Here is a 25134-nt window from a genome sequence, read left to right as displayed (position 1 = left end):
TCAGTTGGTTGAGTGACCGACTCTTGATTTCGGCTCAGGTCATGATCTCAGGGTCGAGATCAAGCCCCCCACATCAGAGTGTGCGTGGAGCCTGCTTGAGATTCTCTCCCTCTCTAAATAAAGAAATAGGTCCTAAGAGAAACATTTTTAAATGTTAAATATTATAAATTGAATTATATTTATTACTTACGTTCAAAACATATGAAAAAGGTTTGAAACCAAACCTTTGTAATTTCTGTAATTTGAAGAGTTCTTTATATATTCTTTTAAGTGCATGCAATTTTTATGTCACCAGCCATGGTTATTTGCTTCTACATAACTACTTCATGTCATGTATGAAAGTATTCACTTCTTTTATATTGAGTGTTCAAGATGGAGCACTTCATCCACTTTTATAGATGTGTAACCTGGAAATCCTTGTGAAAATGCAAATATGTTTTTATCCTTTAATTTTATGCACTTAATCACACATTGGATTTTTTTTTCCCATAGCAAAGTCATTTCATGTCATTTTCTGCTTTAGTTGTTACAAATTGAATATTCACTTAAAATTTGGAAGGGGGGGCGCCTGGGTGGCTCAGTCGTTAAGCGCCTGCCTTCGGCTCAGGTCATGATCCCAGGGTCCTGGGATGGAGCCCCGTATTGGGCTCCCTGCTCAGCGGGAAGCCTGCTTCTCCCTCTCCCACTCCCCCTGCTGTGTTCTCTCTCTCACTGTGTTGTGTCTCTCTCTGTCAAATAAATAAATAAAATCTTAAAAAAAAAAAAATTTTGGAAGGGGAGTTGATAGCATGATTGATTTAGATCCAGTATTCCCGTTATTAAACATTTGAATAATGGTTATCTGAGATAAAAATAAACCAAATGAGATGGGTTTTTTTAATTAAACAAAGGATTTTAGGAAAAGAGCCTCCACATTTTTTTTTTGAGTATAGTTGGCACTTAAAGTTACTTTAGTTTCAGGTATGCAACATAGTGATTTGGCAAGTTTATATATTATGCTCTGCTCACTGCAAGTATAGCTACCATCTGTTCCCATACCATACTATTACAATATCATTCACTATATTCCTTTTTTTTCTTTTAAGATTTTATTTATTTGTTTGACAGAGAGAGACACAGTGAGAGAGGGAACACAAGCAGGGGGAGTGGGAGAAGGAGAAGCAGGCTTCCTGCAGAGCAGGGAGCCCAATGTGGGGCTCAGTGCCAGGACCCCGGGATCATGACCTGAGCCGAAGGCAGACACTTAATGACTAAGCCACCCAGGCGCCCCTACTATATTCCTTATGTTGTGCCTTTTATTCCTGTCACTTATTCATTCCATAACTGGAAGCCTGTACCTCCCATTACCGTTCACCTATTTTGCCCATTCCTAACCCCTCCCCTCTGGCAACCGTCAGTTTGTTCTCTTATTTATAGGTCTGATTCTGCTTTTTGTTTGTTGATTCATTTTTTTTTTATATTTCACTTAGCCTAATACCCTCTAGGTCCATCCACATTGTCACAAATGGCAAGATCTCAATCCTTTTTAATGGCTGCATAATAGTCGTGTGTGTGTGTGTGTGTGTGTGTGTGTGTGTGTGTGCCTTATCCATTTGTCTATCCCTGGACACAGGTTGCTTCCATATCTTGGCTATTGGAAATAATGCTGCAATAAACATAGGAGTGCATATATCTTTTTGAATTAGTGTATTCATTTTTAGAGGGGGTTAAATATCCAATAGTGGAATTGTTGGATCATATGGTATTTCTATTTTTAATTTTTTGAGGAACCTCCATGCTGTTTTCCATGGTGGCTGTACTAATTTACATTCCCACCAACAGTGTCCAAGGATTCCTTTTTTTCTACATCCTCACCAACATTTATTATTTCTTGTCTTTTTTACTTGAGCCATTCTAACAGGTGTAAGGTGATATCTTATTGGGGTTTTGATTTACATTTCCCTGCTGATTAGTGATGTTGAACATCTTTTTATGTGTCTGTTGGCCATCTATATGTCGTCTTTGGAAAAATGTCTGTTCAGGGCCTCTGTCCATTTTTTTAATCAGATTGGGGTTTGTTTTGTTTTTTTGGGTTTTTTTGGTGGTATGTTGTATAAACTCTTTATATATTTTAGATATTAATCCCTTATCATATATATCATTTGCAAATGTCTTCTCCCATTCAGTAAGTTGCCTTTTTGTTTTGTAGATGGTTCCTTTTGCTGTGTAAAAGCCTTTTATTTTGGTGTAGTCCCAAAGTTTATTTTTGCTTTTGTTTCCCTTGCCTTAGGAGATATACCTAGAAAAATGTTGCTGTGGCTGGTGGCAAAGAAATTGGTTGAAAATTGGTCCAGTTCTTTTACATGTAACTGTCTAGTTTTCCCAGCATCATTTATTGAAAAACTGTCTTTTCTCCATTGCATATTCTTGCCTCGTTTGTTCATAGATTAATTGACCATATAACCATAGGTTTATTTCTGGGTTCTTTATCCTGTTCCATTGATCTAGATGTCTGTTTTTGTGCCAGTTCCCTATTGTTTTGATTACTGTAGCTTTGTAATATAGCTTGAAATCTGGAATTGTGATACTTCCAGCTTTGTTTTTCTATCTCAAGATTGCTTTGGCTATTTGGGGTCTTTTGTGGTTCCATACAAATTTTAGTATTATTCTAGTTTTGTGGAAAATGCTGTTGGCATCTGGATAAGAATTGCATTGAATCTGTAGCTTGCTTTGGGTAGCATGGACATTTTAACAATATTAATGCTTTCAGCCCATGAATATGGAATGTCTTTCCATTTGTGTCATCTTCAGTTTCTTTCATCAGTGTTTTATAGTTTTCAGAGTCCTTCACCTGTTTGGTTGAATTTATTCCTAGGCATTTTAAGAGCCTCCACATTTAAATGATTCAAAATGGGAACTCTGTACACCTAATGGGACATTATAAATAGATCCTGAACTAGTAGTGGAAACAGAGAAGAGGGGGCTAGATGTGAGAGCTACTCTCTAGGTGAAGTTGATGAATGTTTAGTGAATAATGAGAATAGAGAAGAAGAGAAGGAGTTGAAGGCAATAGTAAGTAATATAATTACCTTTTAGAGAGTGTTGTATGATTTATAATTTTATGTAACTGTAAAATGTTTGCTTGACTTCACTAGAGACTTCAGGAAGAAGGGAAGTTAAAGGGCCTGGTGGAGCAAGTAATGAGTACAAATTTGAATTCCGACATAATTTATATTGCCAACAGTTTAGAAAGTTCATGAAAATATTTTCAAAATTCAAGATGAATGTATTGAACACCTGCCATGTGCAAGATACTGTGGTAGACACTGTAGAGCAGTAATCTAGGCTTTGTTATAATGCATCCCATCAAGAAGTTTTTGAGTATGTTAAACTAACATTTGTATATTTATCTATAAACAGTCTGCTCTTGTGCTAATATGTTATTTACATTATGAAACATACACCAAAGAAGTTAAAATAAAATGAATTAAAGTTCTAATATCTTCTTTCCACCTTCTGGCTTTAGAAGATATCAAGATAAAGAGGGCACGGTCTAGTGAGGGACACAGACTGGGTTCATTTTTGTGAAGGTGTGTCAGACCTCTCTGTCCAGTGGGCAGGTGAGGGAGGCTCAGTGAAGGCGCCTGATGATGGATGCCTTTCCTCATTCCCACTTTCCTATTTCAGGCCCCCCGTGAGCAGAGCCCCACCAAGGCCAGAAAAACTCCAGACAAACAATGTTGGCAAGAAAAAGAGACCTATAGAGGTAAGGAGAACCCCTTCCCCAGTGTTAACTTGTGCTTTAAAATGTATTCAGAATTCATTCCATTCCCTTCTTGTAAGACAGCCAAATCTTGTCATTAGGTTTTATGAAAATAAACATACTGAATAATCTTTTTTTAAGATTTTGTTTTTAAGTAATCTGTACACCCACATGGGACTCGAACCCCAAGATGAAGTTACATGCTCTACCGACTGAGCAAGCCAGGTGTCCCTGAGAATCTTTTTTGTTTGGTCATAAAATTTTGATTGCCTAGTTGTCAAGTCTGAGTTTTGGATTGATATCCTTCGTTTCTTTGTATTTATATTAGTCTTTTTTTTTTTTTTTTAAGTTTTCCATGAATAATACCCTGAATTGAACTCTCAGACAACTTGTAAATATAAATATATGTGAAAGACCTATGGCTTATAGGAGTGCAGGTGCCTTGGTGGTGCTTTATACTTAGTGGTTTGAAGTTATAAGTCAGTTTATACCCCATGTGATCTGTTCACTGTAGGGTTCAGTGAAGGCTCTACTTTCAAACAAAGGAACTTACCACAGTAATTGAGCAAGAAAGTTCTCCCAGGCACTTAATTCCAGTATCAGCAGCCACAAGCAAACTGCTAAATCAGATAAAAAATGAGGCCTAAATCTGTGGGATAGTGATTGTTGTACTCATTACCCCACGAAGCCCACAGGTCAAAGAAAAGGGACACTTTCAGTGGCAGATTACCTGCTAGCACTTTAGCATGAGTTATCAGAGATGGTGTACTTAGTTTTCTGCACCAACGCTGATATACCCTTTGGCATCTCAAATGTACAGCACTTGGACATAATGTATTCTGAGTTATATATGCAGATTACGTATTTTTACTAACAGTACAAATCAAAATAATTCTTTTGGACACAAGAAGTATCTCAGTGTTTAACACATGAACTCTTTTTTTTTTTAAGATTTTATTTATTCATTTGAGAGAGAGCACAAACAGGGGGAAAGGCAGACGCAGACTCCCGGCTGATCTGGGAGCCCAGCATGTGGCTCGATCCCAAGACCTGGAGGTCATGACCTGAGCTGAAGGCAGATGCTTAACCGAATGAGCCATCCAGGCACCCCAACACATTCTTGAAGTCAAATGACCTTGTGATTTTTTCCTTTTCTATAACTTTGTGTAGGAAAGTATAGAGTGTGTGTTTCAGCTGCCCAAAGCACATTACGGAGAAGTTTGTCTACTTAATTTTGTATTTGAAGTTTGTAAAACATCAAAATGCATCCTCCATTTTGACTGATGATACCAATATTATATACAAAAATAATGGTGAACATTTAGAGATAAGGAATTGTATAATGGTTTTATTGTTGTTATAGGACCTTGTGTTGGAGCTTGTTTTTGGCTATCGAGGAAGAGACTGTAGGAATAATGTTCACTATCTAAATGATGGTGATGATATAATTTATCACACTGCATCCGTTGGAATTTTGCATAATGTTGCTACAGGTAGGAAACTCTGATTCTCCATCTTCCACTTTTTTTTACTTTAGAATTCACTTATTTATAATCTTACATTTCTTTGTTAAAGCTATAAATAATTAAATTGCATAAGTCCAGAATATATTTCATACTATTGAATTTTCTAGTAATATTTCAAATAACCAAACTTATAGTCTTAAGAATGTATAACACAGCAGAAAAAGATTTCATAATGAAAAGTACTCATAGGTTTCTATTAGTAAAGTGAAGGTTTACTATACATTGAAACCATGTTTTATAATGAAACCATTTGTAACTTTATTTCCTAACCTTAACATGAAAATGGATGGTTTAGTGGTTGTCTCTTTTAGGTAATGATTAAAAGTAGCATGTTGGGTGAGTGATTGCTGGGAGTGGGGTGAGGTGGGCAGTGTTCTTAACTGAGGCCTTGGAAAGCCAAGGAAGATAGTAAGAAAGCTGTTTCCCTGTGGCTCTACTGTGGTGATACTTTGTTTGATTCATAGTGAGAAAATATTTCTTGATGTTTATTTAACTGATTGGATTATTGAAAAGCAAATAAAGTTCTCTTATGATTTGATGACCAATGATGTATAATCCTGCTAGTGACATTCACTATTTAATTTTGAATTGTTTTCTTATATGTAATTATAAACTTCATAAAGTCTAAGGTTGGAATAAAAATAGAGATTATTTAGTTCAAACATTCCTGGCTTTTTCCTTTGATAGCTTCACTCTGAATAGGTAAAGAATAGATTATGTGAGTCCTAATCCCCCATGCCTATTCTGTATTAATCATTAATATGATAGTCCTATTTTAGTTTCCTAAAGAAAAGGATTCACCAAGATCACACAGAAATCAGTGGTGATTTTCAGTTTAATAATTTGGGTCATTTAAAAAATACTTAGATGATCCTCTTTGAGGCTTCATCCATCCTTCAAAGAGAATAGAGAATAAGAAAAGGTGATCTAGAAAGGAATATGTAAATACACTTTCATGTTTATACTTGTAATTTTCTTTAATTTTCTGATTTGTAATTAATCACCTTTCTACTGGTGGGGTGTAGAGAGAGCAGAAGGGAGGATAGGCCAAGAGTGCCAAATGCCCACAATAAGAAGAATTCCCCATGTACTGCATGGAGCACTGGGTGTTATATGAAAACAATGAATCGTGGATCACCACATCAAAAACTAATGATGTATTGTATGGTGATTAACATAACATAATAAAATAAAATTTAAAAAAAATAAGAATTCCCATAGCCTTTGGATCTTTAACTCTCTTTTGGCACTTGATGTCTTTAGCCTTGTGTTACATGGTTTATGCCTTTCAGGACTCTAACCATTTAAAGACTTCTGAGTCATTTTTCCATCCTTATGATGTGCACACATTGAGTGCTCAAAAAATATGTATTAAGTAAGTTAAACAGAGCAGTTCATTGTTCTGGATAAATGCATTATGTTGTTATACCTTAAAGTTTTCAGATTTAATTCTCAAATTCTTTTTTTTATAGGGACTCAGAGTTTTTATCAGGAACATAATGATGATATACTGTGCCTCACTGTAAATCAGCATCCCAAATTTATCAACATAGTGGCAACTGGCCAAGTAGGTATGTTTCTATATTTTAAAAAGAAACAATTTTAAGTAATTGTATTGTTCAAATTAATTCAATATCCTAGAGAAAAAAAGCAAAATATATTTGTGTATTGTTCAAAATGTACAAAATTTGTATATAAAACACACACCCAGTTTTACCATAAATTGTTTCCAGGTACCTTTCTCTCACTTTGGTTATCTTAATTGGTGCAGACAGTTCAGAATTAATAAACTATTTTATGGTGATTGACATAGTTGGATTTAGTCCTTTAGCAGAAATTTCTGATCAGCAGAAAGGTTTTAATATAGCATATTAAGCAGAAAGGAAGAATTTGAGGAGAAAATGGTAAATAAGGGGAGCCAGGAAGTAACTAGACTGACAGGGGCACAGCATCTGTGGCAGCTGGGGTTGAGTAGAAAGAAGAGAGAAGCCAAGTGACCATGCTGGTAAATCTTTCTGCCTCTTTTCTTTGGTACTGATCTAAGTTGCCAACTGTTTTAAAACCCCCTGTCTGTCTTCTTTTAACTCTTTAAAAAACTCAAAGGACATCACTCTGTAAGCAAAATGATGAGAAAATAGCAGGTCTATTTAGAACATATCCACCCATCAGTGATCACTACGAATACTACATAACAGATTTGGTCAATCAGAACTTCATAACTCCTGGTGTACTTTGTAAAAATGATTGATGTCATTGGGTTTGTTGGGTCTCGGTGGGCCTCAGTTGCTAAGCCAGCTTTCCAGGTGTCTTTTTCTTTTGGGTAGGTTAATTTATGCTTTTAATATCTTCATTTTTCATACAAATACTAAATTGATCAATCAGAAACTTGATCTCTGGGTTGCTTAGTTCTGCAGTTACACCACTTTAGTATTCTTCCTTTCTGTAAATTTTTTCTATTTTTAACAAGAAGAAGACTGATACTTTGTGCATTACTTACAAAAGATTCTAATCTTTGAGTCTAGGCCCTTTTTTTCACTACATTTTTAAAAATTAAAGTCTTATTTTTACTCTGCACAGAAAATAAGATAATGTTACCATTTTGGTCATGAAAGCCTAGTTTAGTGCCTCTTGGCATATGGTTATTCAGCTAATTTTTATTAAGCTAAATTCATTTATTCAACAAACTTACTGAACATGTACCATGCACAAGGTATTGTTCTAGGTGCTGGGATACAAGCAGCTTACCAAAAAAAAGACAAAATCTCTATGTTAATGGAATTTGTATACTGTGAATAGAATTCTAGAAGGTATGGTTCTTCCATTTCCCAGCTTTGCTCCTTCTTTTCTTTTCTCTTCTCTCCCTTTTTTAAGCAGCTTTGCTTAACATAATTAGTGTTGTGGTTTTCTCTTTTGATTAAGAAATGCTGTGGTCACAAATATAATCTTTCATGAAATTTGGCCCTCTTTTCCTTTCCCTATTTTATTGAGATATAATTGACATGTTACATTATATTAGTTTCAGGCGCACAACTTAATGATTCAGTATTTGCATTTGTTCCTTTTATTTTGAAAGGCAGCACTGTAGGGAAATGTGGAATGGCTAATTATCTCCCCATCTCCGTCCTTCCAAGTCAAAGTCCAGGCAGTACAGAGGTGAATTTTAGATCATATATGCAGCCCTATGCCTTGCCCCACCGTACCCTTCCACAGAATAGATAGAGAAATTTTTTACTGATGGCTAATAAAGTATAAGATAGACTCAAGAGAAGACCAAAGAGTGAGGGACTGTTTCTGTTCTGAACCCAAAGAGAATTGAATCAGTAGTTACTTTGCCTGCCAAGCTTGTATAATACCTGCAAAACACAAAACACTGTCTAAAATGTTTATGGCTCTCTTTGTTAAAAATCATATAGGTCAGTCATAGGGGAAATATTTGCCTTTGTGGTATTTTAGCCAGTTACATTCATTTTTTTTCCCCCTTGGCTAGAATCTTGGACTCTCAGGGCCAAGCAGAGATACATTAAAACTTCAGTCTATTAACAGAGCATTTTGTAAACTAAATTAAGATATATCCAAAGATTGAACGGTCATATACATGAAATGTAAATATATATGTATAATTGAAATGAATGGCTTCACTTAGTTTACTTAGTTTAACATAATAAAATTCATTTTGCATATGATACTTTATGATTTATGTTGTGTAAAAATTATTTTGTGATAATTTTATAAATTTTGCTTTTATTTATGGAAAATTATTTTTCTGCTGCTTTTCCATTATAGGTGATTTAGCAGACATGTCAGGTAAGGAAAATTCATCATTTTCTGTTTTAGTTATATTGTTTAGTAATGATAGCCCAAATTTTTATAGAGAAATTCAATACGTGAGCCTATTTTGGATTTTTTTTTAATGAAAAATATATTCTAATGTCATGATACTGAACCCTATCTGCAATAACAATACGAGTTGTTTATTTTTAAAACTTAATATATTTTGACCTTTTTAGTGTGCCAGCACTGTTGTAAGCACTTTACATGTATTACCTATTTAGTCATTGCCAGAATCCTTCATGGCAGGTATTGACTTGCCAGTGTCATAGAGCTGCTAAGAGTGAGGTGGGAGTAAAATTAATCTTAAATATGAATCAATAAATTATATTGCCTAAAAGTAAAATTTTAATTGTTATTTTTATATATCATTCCAATTATTGTACATACTAGATCAACAGATCACTTAAGGTTTAAAAATAACTTTCTATTACTGATCTTGACCATAGCTTTGTGACTCTATAAAGCTACCAAGCAATGTGTCCATTGTTTTTAGGTATTCACTAGGCTTTTTCAATTCAATTTTCAGTTTACATAATATAGTAAAAATAGCAGCTTGATACACAAATATTTCCCCATGATGTGTATCTACTTCCCTCTCCTCCAGGATAAAGCATGATTTTGTGATTTGGTTGTTAAATACAAATTTATCCAACACAACAGGCAGTGTTTTTGCTTTCTTGGTTACATTCAAGAGCAGGGGTTGGCGGACTGCAGCCCTGGGGCCTAATCTGGCCCACTGCCTGTTTTTGTATAACCCATGAGCTAAGTATAGTTTTTACTAAGTTAGACAGCTGGGAAAAATCAAAAGAAAATTTCACAGCACATGAAAATATGAAATTCAAATTTCAATATCCAAAGAAAAGTTTTGGACACAGCCAGGCTCATTCAGTTCCGCATGGTTTGTGGCGGCTTTTGTGCTACGTCGGTGTGTAGCAGCTGCGCCGGAGACCACACGTGACCCCCTTCTCATCGCTTCGCGCTGCTGCTTGGCACACTCCGAGGGCAGCGGTGCACTTGTAACGTGGCAGGTTGCAAGCTACACCACAACATTGTGTTTTGTTATCTAACCAGTGTATATCCATCATGTCAAAACAAGGCAAAAAAGGAATGTGGACTTTGAAGGTCACACTTTTTTTTTTTTTTAAAGATTTATTTATTTGAGAGAGAGCACAGAGGGACAGTGAGAGGGAGAAGCAGGCTCTCGGCTGAGCAGGGAGCCCGATGCGGGGCTCGATCCCAGGACGCTGGGATCATGACCTTAGCCGAAGGCAGACGCTTAACGACTGAGCCACCCAGGTACCCGAAGGTCACACTTTTAAGGCACAGTGAGATGTGGATTGTGTTGTTATCACATTACCTGGTAAAACGTTGTGTTTATCCTGCAGTGACACTAGAGCTGGGCTAAAAGAATACAATATATGGTAACATTTTCACACGAAACTTTATCATAGTATTTCCAGCTCACAGGAAACCAACAGTCAGAAAAATTAGAAAATTTAAAAGAATATGTGTGAGAATCTCTCATCACAACAGAATTTCTTCACAAAAATAAAACATAAAATGATCCCGCAACCAAAGTTTCTGAATGGCTTATTTGTTAGTCAAGAGAAGCTGTCTACTGACTGTGAGTTAATTAAATCATGAAAGAGTTGAGGACGTTGGGAACAGACTCAGTAGTCAATTAAAAACAAGACCCCACAAAAGGCAAATAATTGGGAATGGTTTCCCTTGGCTCTTGATGGCTTGACAGATGTTGCCTGTGGCTTACTTGAGGAATCAGTGCCAACTTTGAAGTGACTGAGGAGTTGGCCTCTAAGAATAGTCTCCGTGGAACAACTACAAAAGATAATATTGTCAGAGAAGTTAAGAAAACATTAAGAAGTGGAATCTGCTAAGATATTTGATAACTGATGGTAGAAATATATGTGGAGCTGGAGCAGAGAAAAGGACAGTTGGTAAGTGTACAAAGCTGGCAAAAATTTAAGGTGTTTAAAGGCTATGGTTATTCATTGTGTTATTCATCAGGTAGTTTGTGGAAGACATTTCAGTGTATCATGTGTTATTGACAACCACAGTTTGTAATTGAGAGTCAACGGTTAATGTCATTTGTTCTCATAGAGTTAACCCTCATCACTTCCGTGAATTTATGTTAGAAATAGAAGCTGAATATCCTGACTTGTCCTATCCACAGCAGTTCAGTGGTTTAGCAATAGTAGCATTATTGCAATTTTTGGAGCTCAGAACCAAGACTGTAATTTTTCTGAATGACGAAAGTAGTGCTGTCCATCTCTATTATGGAAAACTGAATGGCCTTGGAAATTAGTTTTTGCTACAGACTTGATAATGTTTCCTAATGAATTCCACCCGAAATTACAAGGAAACTACAATCACAGTAACAACCTGCAGTTACACTTGCAGTGAAACTTACACCTACAGGGAGCTCATTGGTGGTGGCTGACGTAATTGCAAGTAACGCCAACCTGCATGATATGCTTCTCATGCTGTCAAACATTAGAACAAGAAGTGAGAGTCCCATTTGTAGCAAATGTATTTTCTATTTCGAACTACAGTTCCAACAGCATTTTTCAGATCTTGATGTAAAAGCAAAGAAAATGTCCATTTTCAAAAATTGGTTTAACTGAAACTGAAGAACTTCCACCTAACGTTCGGTTTATGGTAATTACTCTGCAATGTAATACATGCTAAAAGGCAGATAATCAAGACAAGACCCTAATAGAATGCTCTGAATGCTTTCTAAGTGATTGATAGCTCAGTTAAGATCATGTGCTTGTGCATTAATATTCAAATTTGTCAGTAACTATCTACATAAGACATTTTCAAAGTTGCGATGTGTAAAATTACTACAGGCAAACATTTGAAATTGATTTTAATGATAAAGAACTCTGACTTTGAACCTCACTTCAGTGACATTGTTATCTCCAAAAAAGAATTTCATTCTTCTCATTACATCTTTATTAAAAAAAAATTTTACTCAGTGAATTTCATCACTAAAAATTTTATGGAAATTTGTTTTCTCTTATTACACAAGTACCTGCATAATATCTTCAATTTTGTCTCTGACCCTATACAGAAAATTTTGCAGACTACAGCTCCATAGGGAGACAGGCAATAAATAAGTAAACTTTTAAAACTAACATGATCTGAGGTGTGGTAATATGATAAAAACAACAAGATGATGTCAGTAAACAAGGTGTTCGTTTTCTCAGAGGTGGTAACATTCAGCCAGGCCAAGAATGATACAAAAAAAATGATAGCCAAGGGATGACCTGGGGACTCCAGGCTGAGGCCTGGTTTGTGGGTCCCAAGACCACCCATGCTCAGTAATTCCCTAGAAGGAGTCACAGGGCCCAGAGATAGTTAGGGCTATAGTTTCTTACAGTAATCAGCAAGGGGAAAAGACAGGGTAGAGTCTAGAGGCTACGGGCGCAGGCTTTCTTTGTCTCCCTCACCACCCTTCCCCAGGGGTCACACACAAATGTGCTTTACCAGCAGCAGATGCAGCAGCATGGGAACAGGGTTTTGTCCAGGGAAGCCTACTCCCACCTTAAAGTCCAGGCTTTTTACTGGGGGCTGCTCACATAGGCACAGACCAGCCACAACTACTGAAGTACCCAGAAGAGAGCAGGTGTTCAGCGCCCCAGGTAGATCAAACAGCCTTACATCAACAGAGGGACCATTTCAAAAGTCAAGTTCTTACACACTTGCAAGCAGGCCCTTCTAATGATAGTAACTTCAGGCTTATTTATATTAACTCTTTCCTGTGCAGGCCATAAAGGTAAATCAAGAAACAGGAAGGTCAGTATGGAGGAGTAAGGCCTCTGAGATGAACTTGGAGAAAGGGGGGTAGGAATCAGCTGCACCGGGCTTTGCAGGTCATGGAGAGGAGTTTGGATTCATGCTCAGTGCAGAATCCATCATGGAGAGTGTGAAGCAAGGGAGTGAGGTGATCTAATTTATACTTGGAGAAAATCACTCTGCAAAGGATATAGAGGGGAAAGAGATGTCATCAGAAAGTTAGGAGGCTGTTATAGTCCAAGCAAAAGACATTTTTAACTGGGGTGGTAGGAATAAAAACGGAGAGAACTAGACAAAGATGGGATGTATTTTGGAGGTAAAGCCAGTGATCCTTTCTGAAGAATTGGATGTGAGTGTGACAGAAAGTGAGGAACCAAGGCTGTTAATTTTTTGCTTGAGCAGCAGGCTCAGTGAGATGGGAGAATACTTCCGGAGAAAGAGTTGGGCAGCAAGAAACTATTCACAGACATAAGGATTGAAGGGAAGGCAAGAAGACCGGGGGGGGGGGGGGGGGGGGGGGGGGGAGGGCGGGAATAAGGAAGCTCTATTTTCTTCATTTCAATAGCTGAGAGTGAGGAGGTGGTGAAGAAGGTGGGGGTAAAATTTTGAAATTGTCACTTTGGAACATGGGAGAGTAAATATATATTAGAAAATACGTGGTGTAATTACCGTTTGAATACGTGTCTTCTGGGTAGACAGTAAGGAGACATCTTTTGTCTGATAAAGCTTTTTCAGTGTACCTAAGACAGTGCTAAGAATTTGACATTTTGATCCTTAAGGGGATTCAAAGAGAACTCTCCGGCCCCCCGACCCCCCATCATAGTTACCATTTGTCACAATAGGCAATTGTCCATTAATACCTTAGCGGTCTTCCATGTGCCCTCTCTGACAGAAAATAAGGAAATTTATTAGCCCTAAGATTGGTTGCATGTGGTCAGAAAAGGGCTACCGTACCAGTTAGAGTTACATGCTTCTTTGCTTTCATTTAGTGGGAAAAAGGATAAAAACCCTTTTCACAACCATGAGCTAAAAGTTCATGCTTCCTTCCTTTTAGGCTGATTGAGTCCTTTTAAGACCCAAAGCAAACCCTGTACTAAGAGAACACCTGGGGAACACCATGTGCTGATTGGCTAAATCTGGGTTACTGAACTAAATCACTTTGCTGGAGGTGGGAGTGGGGAATGGTGGGGAATGGTGGGGAATGGAGCGTGAGGGGTTGGGGTGCAGGGGAGGTTATCACAAGAGCATTAGACTAATCAATTGAGCAAGCAGTGTCTTTCCCCTGAATCACTTGCTCTACATAGGGAGGAATGGATTCCTGCATAGAAGTATAGCTTTATTAAGAAGAAAGGAGGTAATGGATGGTGGGTATGCAGCAAAGAGCTGTCCACTACAGAAACTGAAGAGTGAACTGCAGTTGGCTCACTTAATGACCCATGTGAAAATTTTGTTTTAAAATAGAGTTTTATAGCTGCACCAAAGGCAAAGTAGAGGACGGAGAAAGAATATCCTTTAAAACTTTGATTCTTATGAGATCCAATTAGTAATTGAAAGAGACCCTTATAGGCATCTCTGTACTAGAGACTTGAGGTTTTTTTTAATTTCTAAATTGATTTATTGTTTACAGATCTTTTCTATTTTTATTTCATTTTTAAAGCAGAGGTTCAAAAGGTTTTGGCTGTTGTACAAAACTGTGCAGTCACCACCTAAATCAATATGTAGAACATTTCTATCACAAGCTCCCATGTGACCCTTCTAGTCATTCTTAGAGTTTAAGAATGCTTATAAAAAGTCAGTGGGAGGGGCGCCTGGGTGGCTCAGTTGGTTGGGTATCTGCCTTCGGCTCAGGTCATGATCCTGGGACCTGGGATCAAGCCCTACATTGGGCTCCTTCCTTGCTCAGTGGGGAGCCTGCCTCTCCCCCTGCCACGCCCCCTGCTTGTGCGCTCTCTGTCAAATAAATAAATAAAATCTTAAAAAAAAAAAAAAAAGTGGGAGGGGCGCATGGGTGGCTCGGTTAAGCGTTTGGCTCAGGTCATGCTCTCGGGGTCCTGGGATCGAGCCCCACATCAGGCTCCCTGCTCAGCGGGGAGTCTGCCACTCTTTCTCCCTTTGCTCCTTCCCCCGCTTGTTCTCTCTCTCTCTCTCTCTCTCAAATAAATAATCTTAAAAAAAAAAACAGTGGGATTGATTTTCCAGAGATAGCTTGATGTAACAGAAGGAGCAAGAACAGAAATGGACTCTGAGGACAGCACACCTTTGTTGGCTCTGCCAGCTCTGAGGTGTGTGTGACTTAGGGCTTGACTGACTTCATGGGAAAATACATCTGCCTAGAACTGGGGCCTAGATGTGTCCCCTGTACCAGGCCTGGCCCAGGATGGGCACCCATTAGCTGGTGGCCCATCGGAAGGGGAAGAGTGAGAGCAGGATCTGTGTTACTCCAGTATCATGAATGACCATTTTTGAATCATAGGAGAAAATAAAATGTACTTAATGAACATAATTTAATCTTTCTTCAGTAAGTTAGAAAGGCCTTGAAAATTTGTAGTGATTTAAATCTTAAATCCTGTTACTGATATAAGTTCAGAACAGTCTGAATATTAGCAATCCCATGACATGGTCCTACCTGTATGTTTTAAAACCTAAATTTTAGGTGTACACTCCTTACCATCTCATTTAACTTTATACGAAAGCTTGAAAAGCTCAGTAATTCAACTTAAGATTACTTGCTAGCTAAATTTTAGGTAAATGAAAGTCTTTGTAATTTGTGACATATGAAATTTAGAGACAAAACTGAGTGATGTTTCTTGAAAGTCCATTATCTACCTCATCACATTTAGGCAAATAAAGTATATGGATTGCTGAGAGGTGCTTTTTGTGAACATGTAAAAATGTTTTTTATATTATAGAAGACCTATATAATATTTATTACTGGCAAAAAATTATAGACTGATCTACTAGTATATATTTTTTTTCAAATTTTTATTTAAATTCTAGTTAACATACAGTGTAATATTGGTTTCAGGAGTAGAATTTAGTGATTCATCACTTACATATGACACCGGGTGCTCATCCCAACAAGCGCCCTCCTTAATACCCATAACCTGTTTAGCCCATCCCCCACCTCCCCTCCTTCCATCAACCCTCAGTTTGTTCTCTGTCATTAAGAGTCTATTACGGTTTGCTTCCCTCTTTTTTTTTTCCCCTTCCCAAATATCCATCTGTTTTGTTTCTTAGCTTCCACACAGGAGTGAAATCATATGGTATTTGTCTTTCTCTGACTGACGTTTTGCTAAGCATAATACTCTTTAGCCCCATGCACAGCATTGCCTAAGGCAAGATTTTGTTCTTTCTGATGGCTGAGTAATATTCCACTATGTATATGTGTCCCACCTCTTCCTTATCCATTCATCAGTTGATGGACATTTGGGCGCTCTCCATAGTTTCTGAGGCCACTGCTGATGCTGCTACACTTACTAAGTTTGCCCGTTCTTCATATCCTTTGACTTTTATTGAATAAGGGACATTCTAGTTTTAGTCCAGTACTTAAGTTTATTATGTTCAGTTTTTCACACAAAAATACCCTATTTTATTATATGGTAAACTGTTTTTTAATTTATTTGAGAGAGAGAGTGTGTGCGCAGTTTTTTAATTGCGGCATAGTTGACACACAATGTTAAGTGAGTTTCAGGCGTCCAGCGTCGTGATTGGACAAGGGTGTGCGTTCTGCGTTTGCCACAAGTGTGGCTGCCACGTGTGACCATGCTTGCGCTGCCGTCACGGTTCGGCCACCTCTGTTCCCCGTGGCTTATTCGTGACCCGGAGCCTGTCTCTCCCACTCCCTTCCTGCGCCCCCCTCCTCCCCCTCTTGCCCATCCCCCACCACCCTCCCCTCTGGCAGCCATCAGCTCTTTGTATTTATGAGTCTGTTTCGTTTCTTTTTTTTTTAATTTAGTCTTAGTTTTGAGCTATTTTTTATTAAGTACATAGCCTTTGGTACATACTTTTCCATGTTTCAGAAAATATGCATCAGCTGTAGAAATGGAAACATTTGTAATAGGCATATTACAACTTTTGGATTTTATCTTTATTTAGCTACAGCTCCTTCCATCCACATCTGGGATGCGGTGAACAAGCAGACTTTGTCTATCCTGAGATGCTACCACTCAAAGGGAGTGTGTTCAGTCAGCTTCAGCGCTACTGGAAAACTCCTGCTGTCTGTGGGGCTGGACCCAGAACATACTGTTACCATTTGGAGATGGCAGGAAGGTAGGGCTCTTTTTCCTTTTGTAATTTAAAAAAAAAATAAGAATACTAGGGTAATATTAGTTCTCTAGTATTTGCCTTAACTTGGTGATTGAAATCATTTTTCATTTCAGCCCTATACAGTACACAGTTGATGTTACTGTTGGTATGTTCCACTTTAAAAACTCAGTGAAAGAAGCTCACAAAACATAAATTCATGAAAGTTATTAATACTATATATGATTCGCTGCTATTTCCTTTCATATGTAAGTCTCTTTGCCAGTTATTATTTGGTTGGTTATGGAGGGTCTTAGTCAAGAATGGAAATGAAGTATATTGTAAGTGACAATGAACATCAATAGGGTAATATTACTTATACTTTAGACAAAACTTTTCAGTTATATAGCTGCTATAAAAAGTGAAGTTCACAGAGCCACAGAGAATGATTTCTGAAATCTGGAATGGCCCTTCAGTGATAATAAAGCTCCCATTAATACACATATCCCTTGAGAAAATATGTCCAAAGGACTCTGCACAGGTCCTGTGATTGCTCGGTAGCTGTGCGAGGGACACGCCCCCTCAGAAGTATTTGTTTTTTGAACTATATATTCCGAATAACTGTTAACCTTGTTAATTTTGTTGTCTCTCTGTATCAGGTACCAAAATTGCCAGCAGAGCTGGCCACAACCAGCGTATTTTTGTGGCCGAATTCCGACCAGATTCAGATTCCCAGTTTGTCTCTGTGGGAGTCAAACACGTGAAGTTCTGGACACTGGCAGGAAGGGCTCTTCTTAGCAAAAAAGGGCTCCTGAGCACCGTGGAGGATGCGCGGACGCAGACCATGCTTGCTGTTGCATTTGGTGCAGTATGTCTCTTAAAATGCCTGTGCTAGTAGTATCTTGGAATTACAGAAATTGGACTACTTTGAATTTTCTTACTTTAGATAGATAAGCCACCATACGCTGTTCTGTGGATTGTGACCCACTAATCATTACGGATGTCCTGGTCAGTGCATACATTTCCCCTTTCAGACTCTGAGACTCAGAAATCAGGGAGTGGGAAAGAAGATTAATGAGGGTGAAGGATTATAATGAAACGTTTGAGTCCTTAGGCCACTGCCATTCTTAAAAGCCTTCATTAATTTTGTAATTGTCACCCTAAAACTCCTAAAATTTCTATCCTCCTAGGAGATCCTCATATTCCTAAAGATTTGTCAGAATACAGAAAGATGAATCAACAAATGTAATTTTCAACTATTTAAGATGGTACTGGGGTTTAGGATTTCCTTTGCTTTCTATCATCGTAACGCACCGCTTAGCACATAGTTGGAAGTGCTCTGGGCTGGTGCCTCTCTGTCCGCTCGCCCCGCTCACCCAGCTCACTCCGAGGAGGAAGGAGAGCACAATTCCTGGCTTCCACAGAGAGTGTTTGAGAGAGCCATTCCCTCCCCTCCCCCATCCCATCTGGGCTGGCGGTTCATGATCCGCATCTCTTTCCTTTAATACCCTTTGCCCTGGCCAGGCTTTTTAAAAAATCCTTGGGTGCATCAAAAACCTAAGTGGATTTCTTTACTGTTTATGTGGGTATAGAATGTGAAGAAAATTATACTTTTAGAACCTTTAAGCACACGTTTTTGAGAAAAAGACCATTGAAAATGTTGGTTGTACCATGTCAGACTTCCATTAAACATTTTGGGCATTCTTTATAGAAGACCAGTAATTCCTTTCTAGAAGAAGAACTCACATATTCAGATGCTTCTGGCATTTAATTTGTCCGTGTAGATTAACTTTCTTCGTGTATAAAATTTCTTACGTAGCCAGTTGCCCATGCCTGATAGAAAATAAATTGAAGACTAAAATATTAGTCACAATTGGCTGATGTTTGAAGCAGCAGTGCGATCAGAGTGTTTTGTTATGTAGCCAGATGGGTTGATGTCCAGTTTAGGCCTTTTTGAACATCTTCTTTGCTGAGGGGCTATAAAAGCAAGAGAAGTAAAATACTGAAGCATTCACATTCTAATTGCAGATAAGGCATGGATTAGTGATGCTTCTAAATGACAAATATAATTATTGTTATCCAAATATAAGGTACAGAGAAGAGGCATAAATGCTGCGGAATGCGAAGTCACATTAAATTGTTGTTGGGAGGGGCACCTGGCCGGCTCAGTCGGTGGAGTGGGCGACTCTTGATCTCCGGGTCGGGAGTTCAAGCTACACCTTGTGGGTAGAGATGACTTAAAAAAAAAAATTGTTGTAGGGAAATTAAACATACCAACCATATAGTATTCTCAGAAAGATTAAAGAAAATCTTTGTTTTGTTGTAATTCAAAATTGATTTTCCTGCTGGTTCTCTCCATATTGTTTCTGGTGAAAGATCTTGTACCAGTTGCTCCAAAAGTGAAGCTAAAATGGATGAAAATAGCACATGATGCGGAATTTAATTTCTCCAGTCTCCACATAAATGAACTAGATCAGTAGGATGGCAATTCTCAGTGATCTAAAGCGCTATTACTTTTGGTACCTTATCAGATTTATCTTATTTTGTATTGCATTGACTTTGCTTTTGATTTTAAGAAGTTATGGCAAACGTTAAGTTCATATATAACTTCATGAATTAGTGAAACCTAAAAGTTCCCACAGCTTTGCTCTATTTATAAATCCTATAGTTCTACCTTCTGTGACAAAATACTTTACCAACCTAGTGAAAAGTTATTTTCACTTCCTACTCCTACTCCTCTTTGACTCTCTGTGACTAATGACCTCAAGTTATTTCTTGGGCAGCTGAAGGGAAGCAGCCCAAAGGGATGATATGAACCCGAATGATAATATTTTAGAACTGGAAGGGACCTTGGAGCCTGAACTCCCTCATTTTACACATGAAAAAGCGGATCCTCCTAGAGGTTACAAGTCTTGTCCCAGGTTAGTCCGGGGAACATGCAGCAGAGCCGCACGGCAGGCCCTGGCAAAGCCAGTTGGGGTTTTCTGGCTCGGGGCGCCCGGCTCCCCCCGCTGGGCCGTGTGCGAGGTAGGCCCCCCCTTACGGTAGAGAGTTGCGTCTGTTTCGTCTCTATTTGAACTTTTGATGAGTTTATCTCCCCCTTCCCCACTCCTTTTCAGAATAACTTGACGTTTACAGGTGCCGTCAGTGGAGATGTGTGTGTGTGGAGAGATCACGTATTGTGTAGGATCGTGGCCAGAGCTCACAACGGGCCCGTGTTCGCCATGTACACCACGCTTCGGGACGGCCTGGTCGTGACCGGCGGCAAGGAGAGGCCGTGAGTCCTGCTCCCCTGCACGGCCTCCCTGCGCGTCGGTCGGCCCGCGGCTTGCCGCTCAGCAGTCTAGTTCCTTCTGGGCTACGCCGACTCTCCCCTCTGCACGTCCTCCTCCTGTGCTTCACCAGTATTGCCTCTTCCCTGCCGCCTTGTCGCTGCCTACATTCTGGTCGTAGGCCACTTGCAGTTGTTTTCATGCTGTAGAGAAGCCTAGACCCCAGCAGTCAGGATGAGACTTTCTCTGAGGTAGTTGTGATGCAGGTAGAGAACTGATTGTCGTCACGTCTGTATCCTGCGTCCATATTTGCTGGGTAAGAGGGGGCCTGTGGGAGAGTCTCTGCCCTCAAACCCCGGATGCACCTGGCCTGCCTGCTCTCTTCTTTGTCCGGACGGACATTCGGGGGCAAGGTGCGGACCGCTGGCTGCCTCAGCAGAAGATGAGAGGATGCTAGAAACAAATTGCCTTGTGTGCTTTTCCTTGAGGCAAACCTGTGACATAAAATTGTGTAATACAAGGCTTCAAAACTTAAGTCTAAGGAAAGGCCTTTTTCTGAGTGCTCTGAAAACCTCCCAGAAGCCAGATACTTAGAACTGATTTTCTGCCGATGTATTCATATAAAAATGCAGTGTTTGCGTGTCCAAGAAGTAAGTACATTTCCAGACAGGATTGAGAGAAGCCGCATATATGAAACACAAATGCAGTAGCTTTTCTTTCACATGAAGAAAGACTGTTGTCCTACATGGGCGTGTTTTTGTCCTAAGACAAGCAATTCATCTCACAGAAAATAAAGTTCTACATTTTTCAGTTCTCCCAAGCGAAAAACCGTAAATGGGCTAAATGCTGTCTTTCCCGTATTACTCTGATGCTGGGCTTTCCCGCACGCCACGCACTCTGCCCGTGGGCAGCCACTGAGTGCTTTCAGTTGGGTGTTTTCGTCCTGGGAGGAACAAATAAAAATTTCGTCTAGAGCATAGCATCTGTAATCCGGTTATCTCGCCTTACCTTTTCATTACCATTTTAACGTTACACATTTTACACATTTCCTTAATCAAGAGGATGGATACGTTATGTGGGGGATGGGAGCTAAATAAGATTATGCTTATGTCCGAAAACTGAAGTAAAAGTAAATTCTGCTTAAACAGAATGACTGAAATACTGTGTATCTTAAAATTGCTGTAAAAAGTATTAGGGCCTCTTTTTTTTTTTTTTTAACTATTCTGCTTATAATTTAGTATTTATTTCAAAAATGATTGGAACAGCTAATAACAAATGCTTATTTGGGTTTGGGTTGTTATCAGGTCAAAAGAAGGGGGAGCAGTCAAACTGTGGGATCAGGAGCTGAGACGGTGCCGCGCCTTCAGGCTCGAGACCGGACAAGTCACGGACTGTGTTCGTTCTGTGTGCAGAGGCAAAGTAAGCTGTTTCTCGAGCCATTACGGGGCGGCACAAAGTAGAGGACACTTTTTCGTGGGGTTCGCCCCCCCTCGGGAACTTGACGAGTGGTAGATAAGAGGAGTTTGCTTGCTGGCTGTCCTCGGCCTCCCCGGGCCGGCCGGAGCACAGGGAGCTGCTCTCCTCTCTCTGTACTCTAGGTCGACCTCCGTAGGTTCTTGAGTCCGCTAACTCAGCTGTGGTAGGCAGGAGTGAAGTTTCTCGCCAGTCGACTCATTCTGATTAGAGCAGCTGTCTTTTTTTGGTTTTGTTTTTAAAGTACGCCCCCCTACCCCCCAACGTGGGGCTTAAACTCACGACCCTAACATCAAGTCACTCACTGTACCAACTGAGCCAGCCAGGTGCCCCGTCTGTTTTTTTAAACACCCATTTCTATAAAAAATTTTGACCGTGCATGAACTTGCAATAAGCATAAGTCATATACATGTATTATTCTCAGTCCATGTTATCTATTGGTTTAATTTCCCTTTTAACTAAAATCCAATACTTTCTTCCTGGATCCCAGTGCACTTACACCTCCTTGGAGCTCTTCAGATTAAACTAGAGTCCAAGTCCAAACTCTGACTGGCAAAGCCAGATGTTAGAGTGCAGTTCTGTTCTTTAGCACGGACTCTGCCAGACAGGCCAGCCCAGTGCTCCTGCGGATGTGCTTCTAGTCAAAGAAAACCGCAGGAGCTAATGCCTGGCTTGCTCCTAGAGCACTCACAGCAGAACGTTCTTCGAGACGAGGTCAGTAGGGTCCTTCTTAAGTTATTGAAAGCAACTGTTGAATTACATTAAATGTATTGGTCCCATTTGTGCTTTAGGGCAAGATCCTAGTTGGGACAAGGAATGCGGAGATCATTGAAGTTGGAGAGAAAAATGCAGCATGTAATATTTTAGTTAATGGCCATGTGGATGGACCCATATGGGGACTGGTGACACATCCTTCCCGGGATTTTTTCCTTTCTGCTGCAGAAGATGGGACAGTGAGACTCTGGGATATTGCTGATAAAGTAGGTACAGTTTTCTTTCTTAAAGTTACAATTTCTAAGGACAGTGGAAGTCCTAAATTGCTAGCACTTAACTATTTGAGAATTTTGAAAAGAAATTGGTTTACTTTAAGTACTCTATTTAATATAGTTCTCTATGACTCTTGGTTCCTATGCAGAAGATGTTAAACAAAGTGAATTTGGGACATGCTGCTCGTACCGTGTGTTACAGCCCTGAAGGGGATATGGTGGCTATTGGAATGAAAAACGGAGAATTTATTATTTTACTGGTGAGCTCTCTAAAAATATGGGGAAAGAAGAGAGATAGACGATGTGCAATCCATGATATCAGGTTAGTCAACAAATGGAATAGAATTTTTGGTATATATATTCTTAAATGACCTGGGTTACATTTGAAAACAGGTTCTTAGTGCCTGTAGCATTTAATCACATCATAAATTGTATGCTGAAATGTAGCCGTTTGTATACTTACTGCTTGCTAAATTATCAATCCATTGGCACCAGCCACGGTGCCTTATAACAGCATGTACTCAGGGAGTTTGATGGTAAGTATCACACTGGATGTGTCCAGCGAGTTGATCCATCCAAGAATTATGTTCCAGTGTACAGAAGAGAGCCATCTGTCCTTCATGAGTTGTCAGCCTAGAGAACTAAAGTTATAACCCCACCTCTTAATTGAATATAAAATCAATTAATCAGTACTCATCAGGGCACCTGGGTGGCTCAGTCGGCTGAGTACCTGACTTTGGCTCAGGTCCTGATCTCAGGATTCTGTCCCTGCTCAGCCAGGAGTCTGCTGCTCCCTCTTCCTCTGCCCCTTCCCCAACTCTCTCTCAAATAAATATTTTTTAAAAAATTAATACTCATCAAACATCTATGCCCCAGAATCTGAATTAAACTTTAAACTCTTGAACTTCTGTATTTCCAGTGCGTCAGCTTATCTTGACAGTGGTTACCACTTACTGAGTACTTCTGTGATCAAGATTAAGATTTTTGAATCCAGTTCTGTCAAAAGCTTGCATTTTCATTAGTAAAACCCTTTTACACATGAAACCTTCCTCAGAATTTCAACATATAAACTTCCTGCAGGCCCGTTTCCCTAGAGAACCTCACCTGAGTTGCCCCGTACGATTTCCCATGACCTCCGGCACGTGTTTGTCTGTTAAGACACTTCTAAACCTCAGGCAGTGTCACTTCATCGGATAACCTGAGGCAAATTCATCTGGTCTGTGTTGTTTGCTGTGAAGATACCATGTTTCCAGATGAAAGAATCCTATCTTGGTAAATTTGGTGTACTATGTAACTTAAAAGAGTTATGTATTTGTTAGTGGCTTTTTCAAAACTTAGATCTTTTTAAAGGAATCAGATGAAAATTCAGGAGCCACTTAAAATTGAAGTGAAATACAAGCTTTTTGTTTCATGTAACACAAATATAATCTCAGTATACACAATCAGTTGTGTCTGTCGGGTAAATCTACTTGAGGCCCGATCACACACATACTTATTTTTGAGAGGTAGAAAGCAAGTCACTGGTCTTAAACGTTTATGTAATTTCATGCGGTCTAACGTGTCTTTCACGTCTTTTCTTACCTCTCCAGATTCAGTCCAGATTCCCGGTTTCTGGCTGTAGGTTCTAGTGAGAACTCCGTGGATTTTTACGACCTAACATTGGGCCCCACCCTTAACAGAATCAGCTACTGCAGAGACATTCCCAGCTTTGTCATTCAAATGGACTTCTCTGCAGATAGCAGATATCTCCAGGTATGGTACCAATACTATAAAACCCAGTTTACACTAGCTGTTCTAACACTGTTAGTGGATGCATTTAAAACTGAGTTTTAGGGGTGCTGGGTGGCTCAGTCATTAAGCGTCTGCCTTCGGCTCAGGTCATGATCCCGGGGTCCTGGGATGGAGCCCCGCATCGGGCTCCCTGCTCCATGGGAAGCCTGCTTCTCCCTCTCCCACTCCCCCTGCTTGTGTTCCCTCTCTCGCTGTCTCTCTGTCAAATAAATAGTCTTTAAAAAAAATAAAAAATAAAAAAAAATCCCTCATATAGGGCTGCCTGGGTGGCTCAGTTGTTAAGCGTCTGCCTTCAGCACAGGTCATGATCCCAGGGTCCTGGGATCAAGCCCCGCATCGGGCTTCCTGCTCCTCGGGATGCCTGCTTCTCCCTCTCCCCCTGCTTGTGTTCCCTCTCTCGCTGTGTCTCTGTCATATAAATAAATAATCTTTAAAAAACAAAACAAAACCCAAGT

General features: G+C 39.4%; 1 protein-coding gene across 1 annotated transcript in view; it reads left to right on the top strand.

Annotated features, from left to right (window-relative positions):
• The window catches only part of EML5 (EMAP like 5), a 168591-nt gene that overhangs the window by 138185 nt on the left and 5272 nt on the right, over positions 1 to 25134 (top strand). Inside the window, exons 30-40 of the mRNA XM_078054081.1 lie at positions 3667 to 3745; positions 5106 to 5235; positions 6741 to 6839; positions 9052 to 9072; positions 17011 to 17184; positions 17817 to 18025; positions 20277 to 20434; positions 21734 to 21848; positions 22694 to 22882; positions 23038 to 23210; positions 24478 to 24640. Coding sequence (XP_077910207.1) covers positions 3667 to 3745; positions 5106 to 5235; positions 6741 to 6839; positions 9052 to 9072; positions 17011 to 17184; positions 17817 to 18025; positions 20277 to 20434; positions 21734 to 21848; positions 22694 to 22882; positions 23038 to 23210; positions 24478 to 24640 — 1510 coding nt within the window. The remainder of the gene's footprint in view (positions 1 to 3666; positions 3746 to 5105; positions 5236 to 6740; positions 6840 to 9051; positions 9073 to 17010; positions 17185 to 17816; positions 18026 to 20276; positions 20435 to 21733; positions 21849 to 22693; positions 22883 to 23037; positions 23211 to 24477; positions 24641 to 25134) is intronic.

This window comes from Halichoerus grypus, chromosome 8 (assembly GCF_964656455.1).
Source record: "Halichoerus grypus chromosome 8, mHalGry1.hap1.1, whole genome shotgun sequence".
In the NCBI taxonomy this organism is placed as follows: domain Eukaryota; kingdom Metazoa; phylum Chordata; class Mammalia; order Carnivora; family Phocidae; genus Halichoerus; species Halichoerus grypus.
This window is presented reverse-complemented; position numbering and strand designations above follow the sequence as displayed.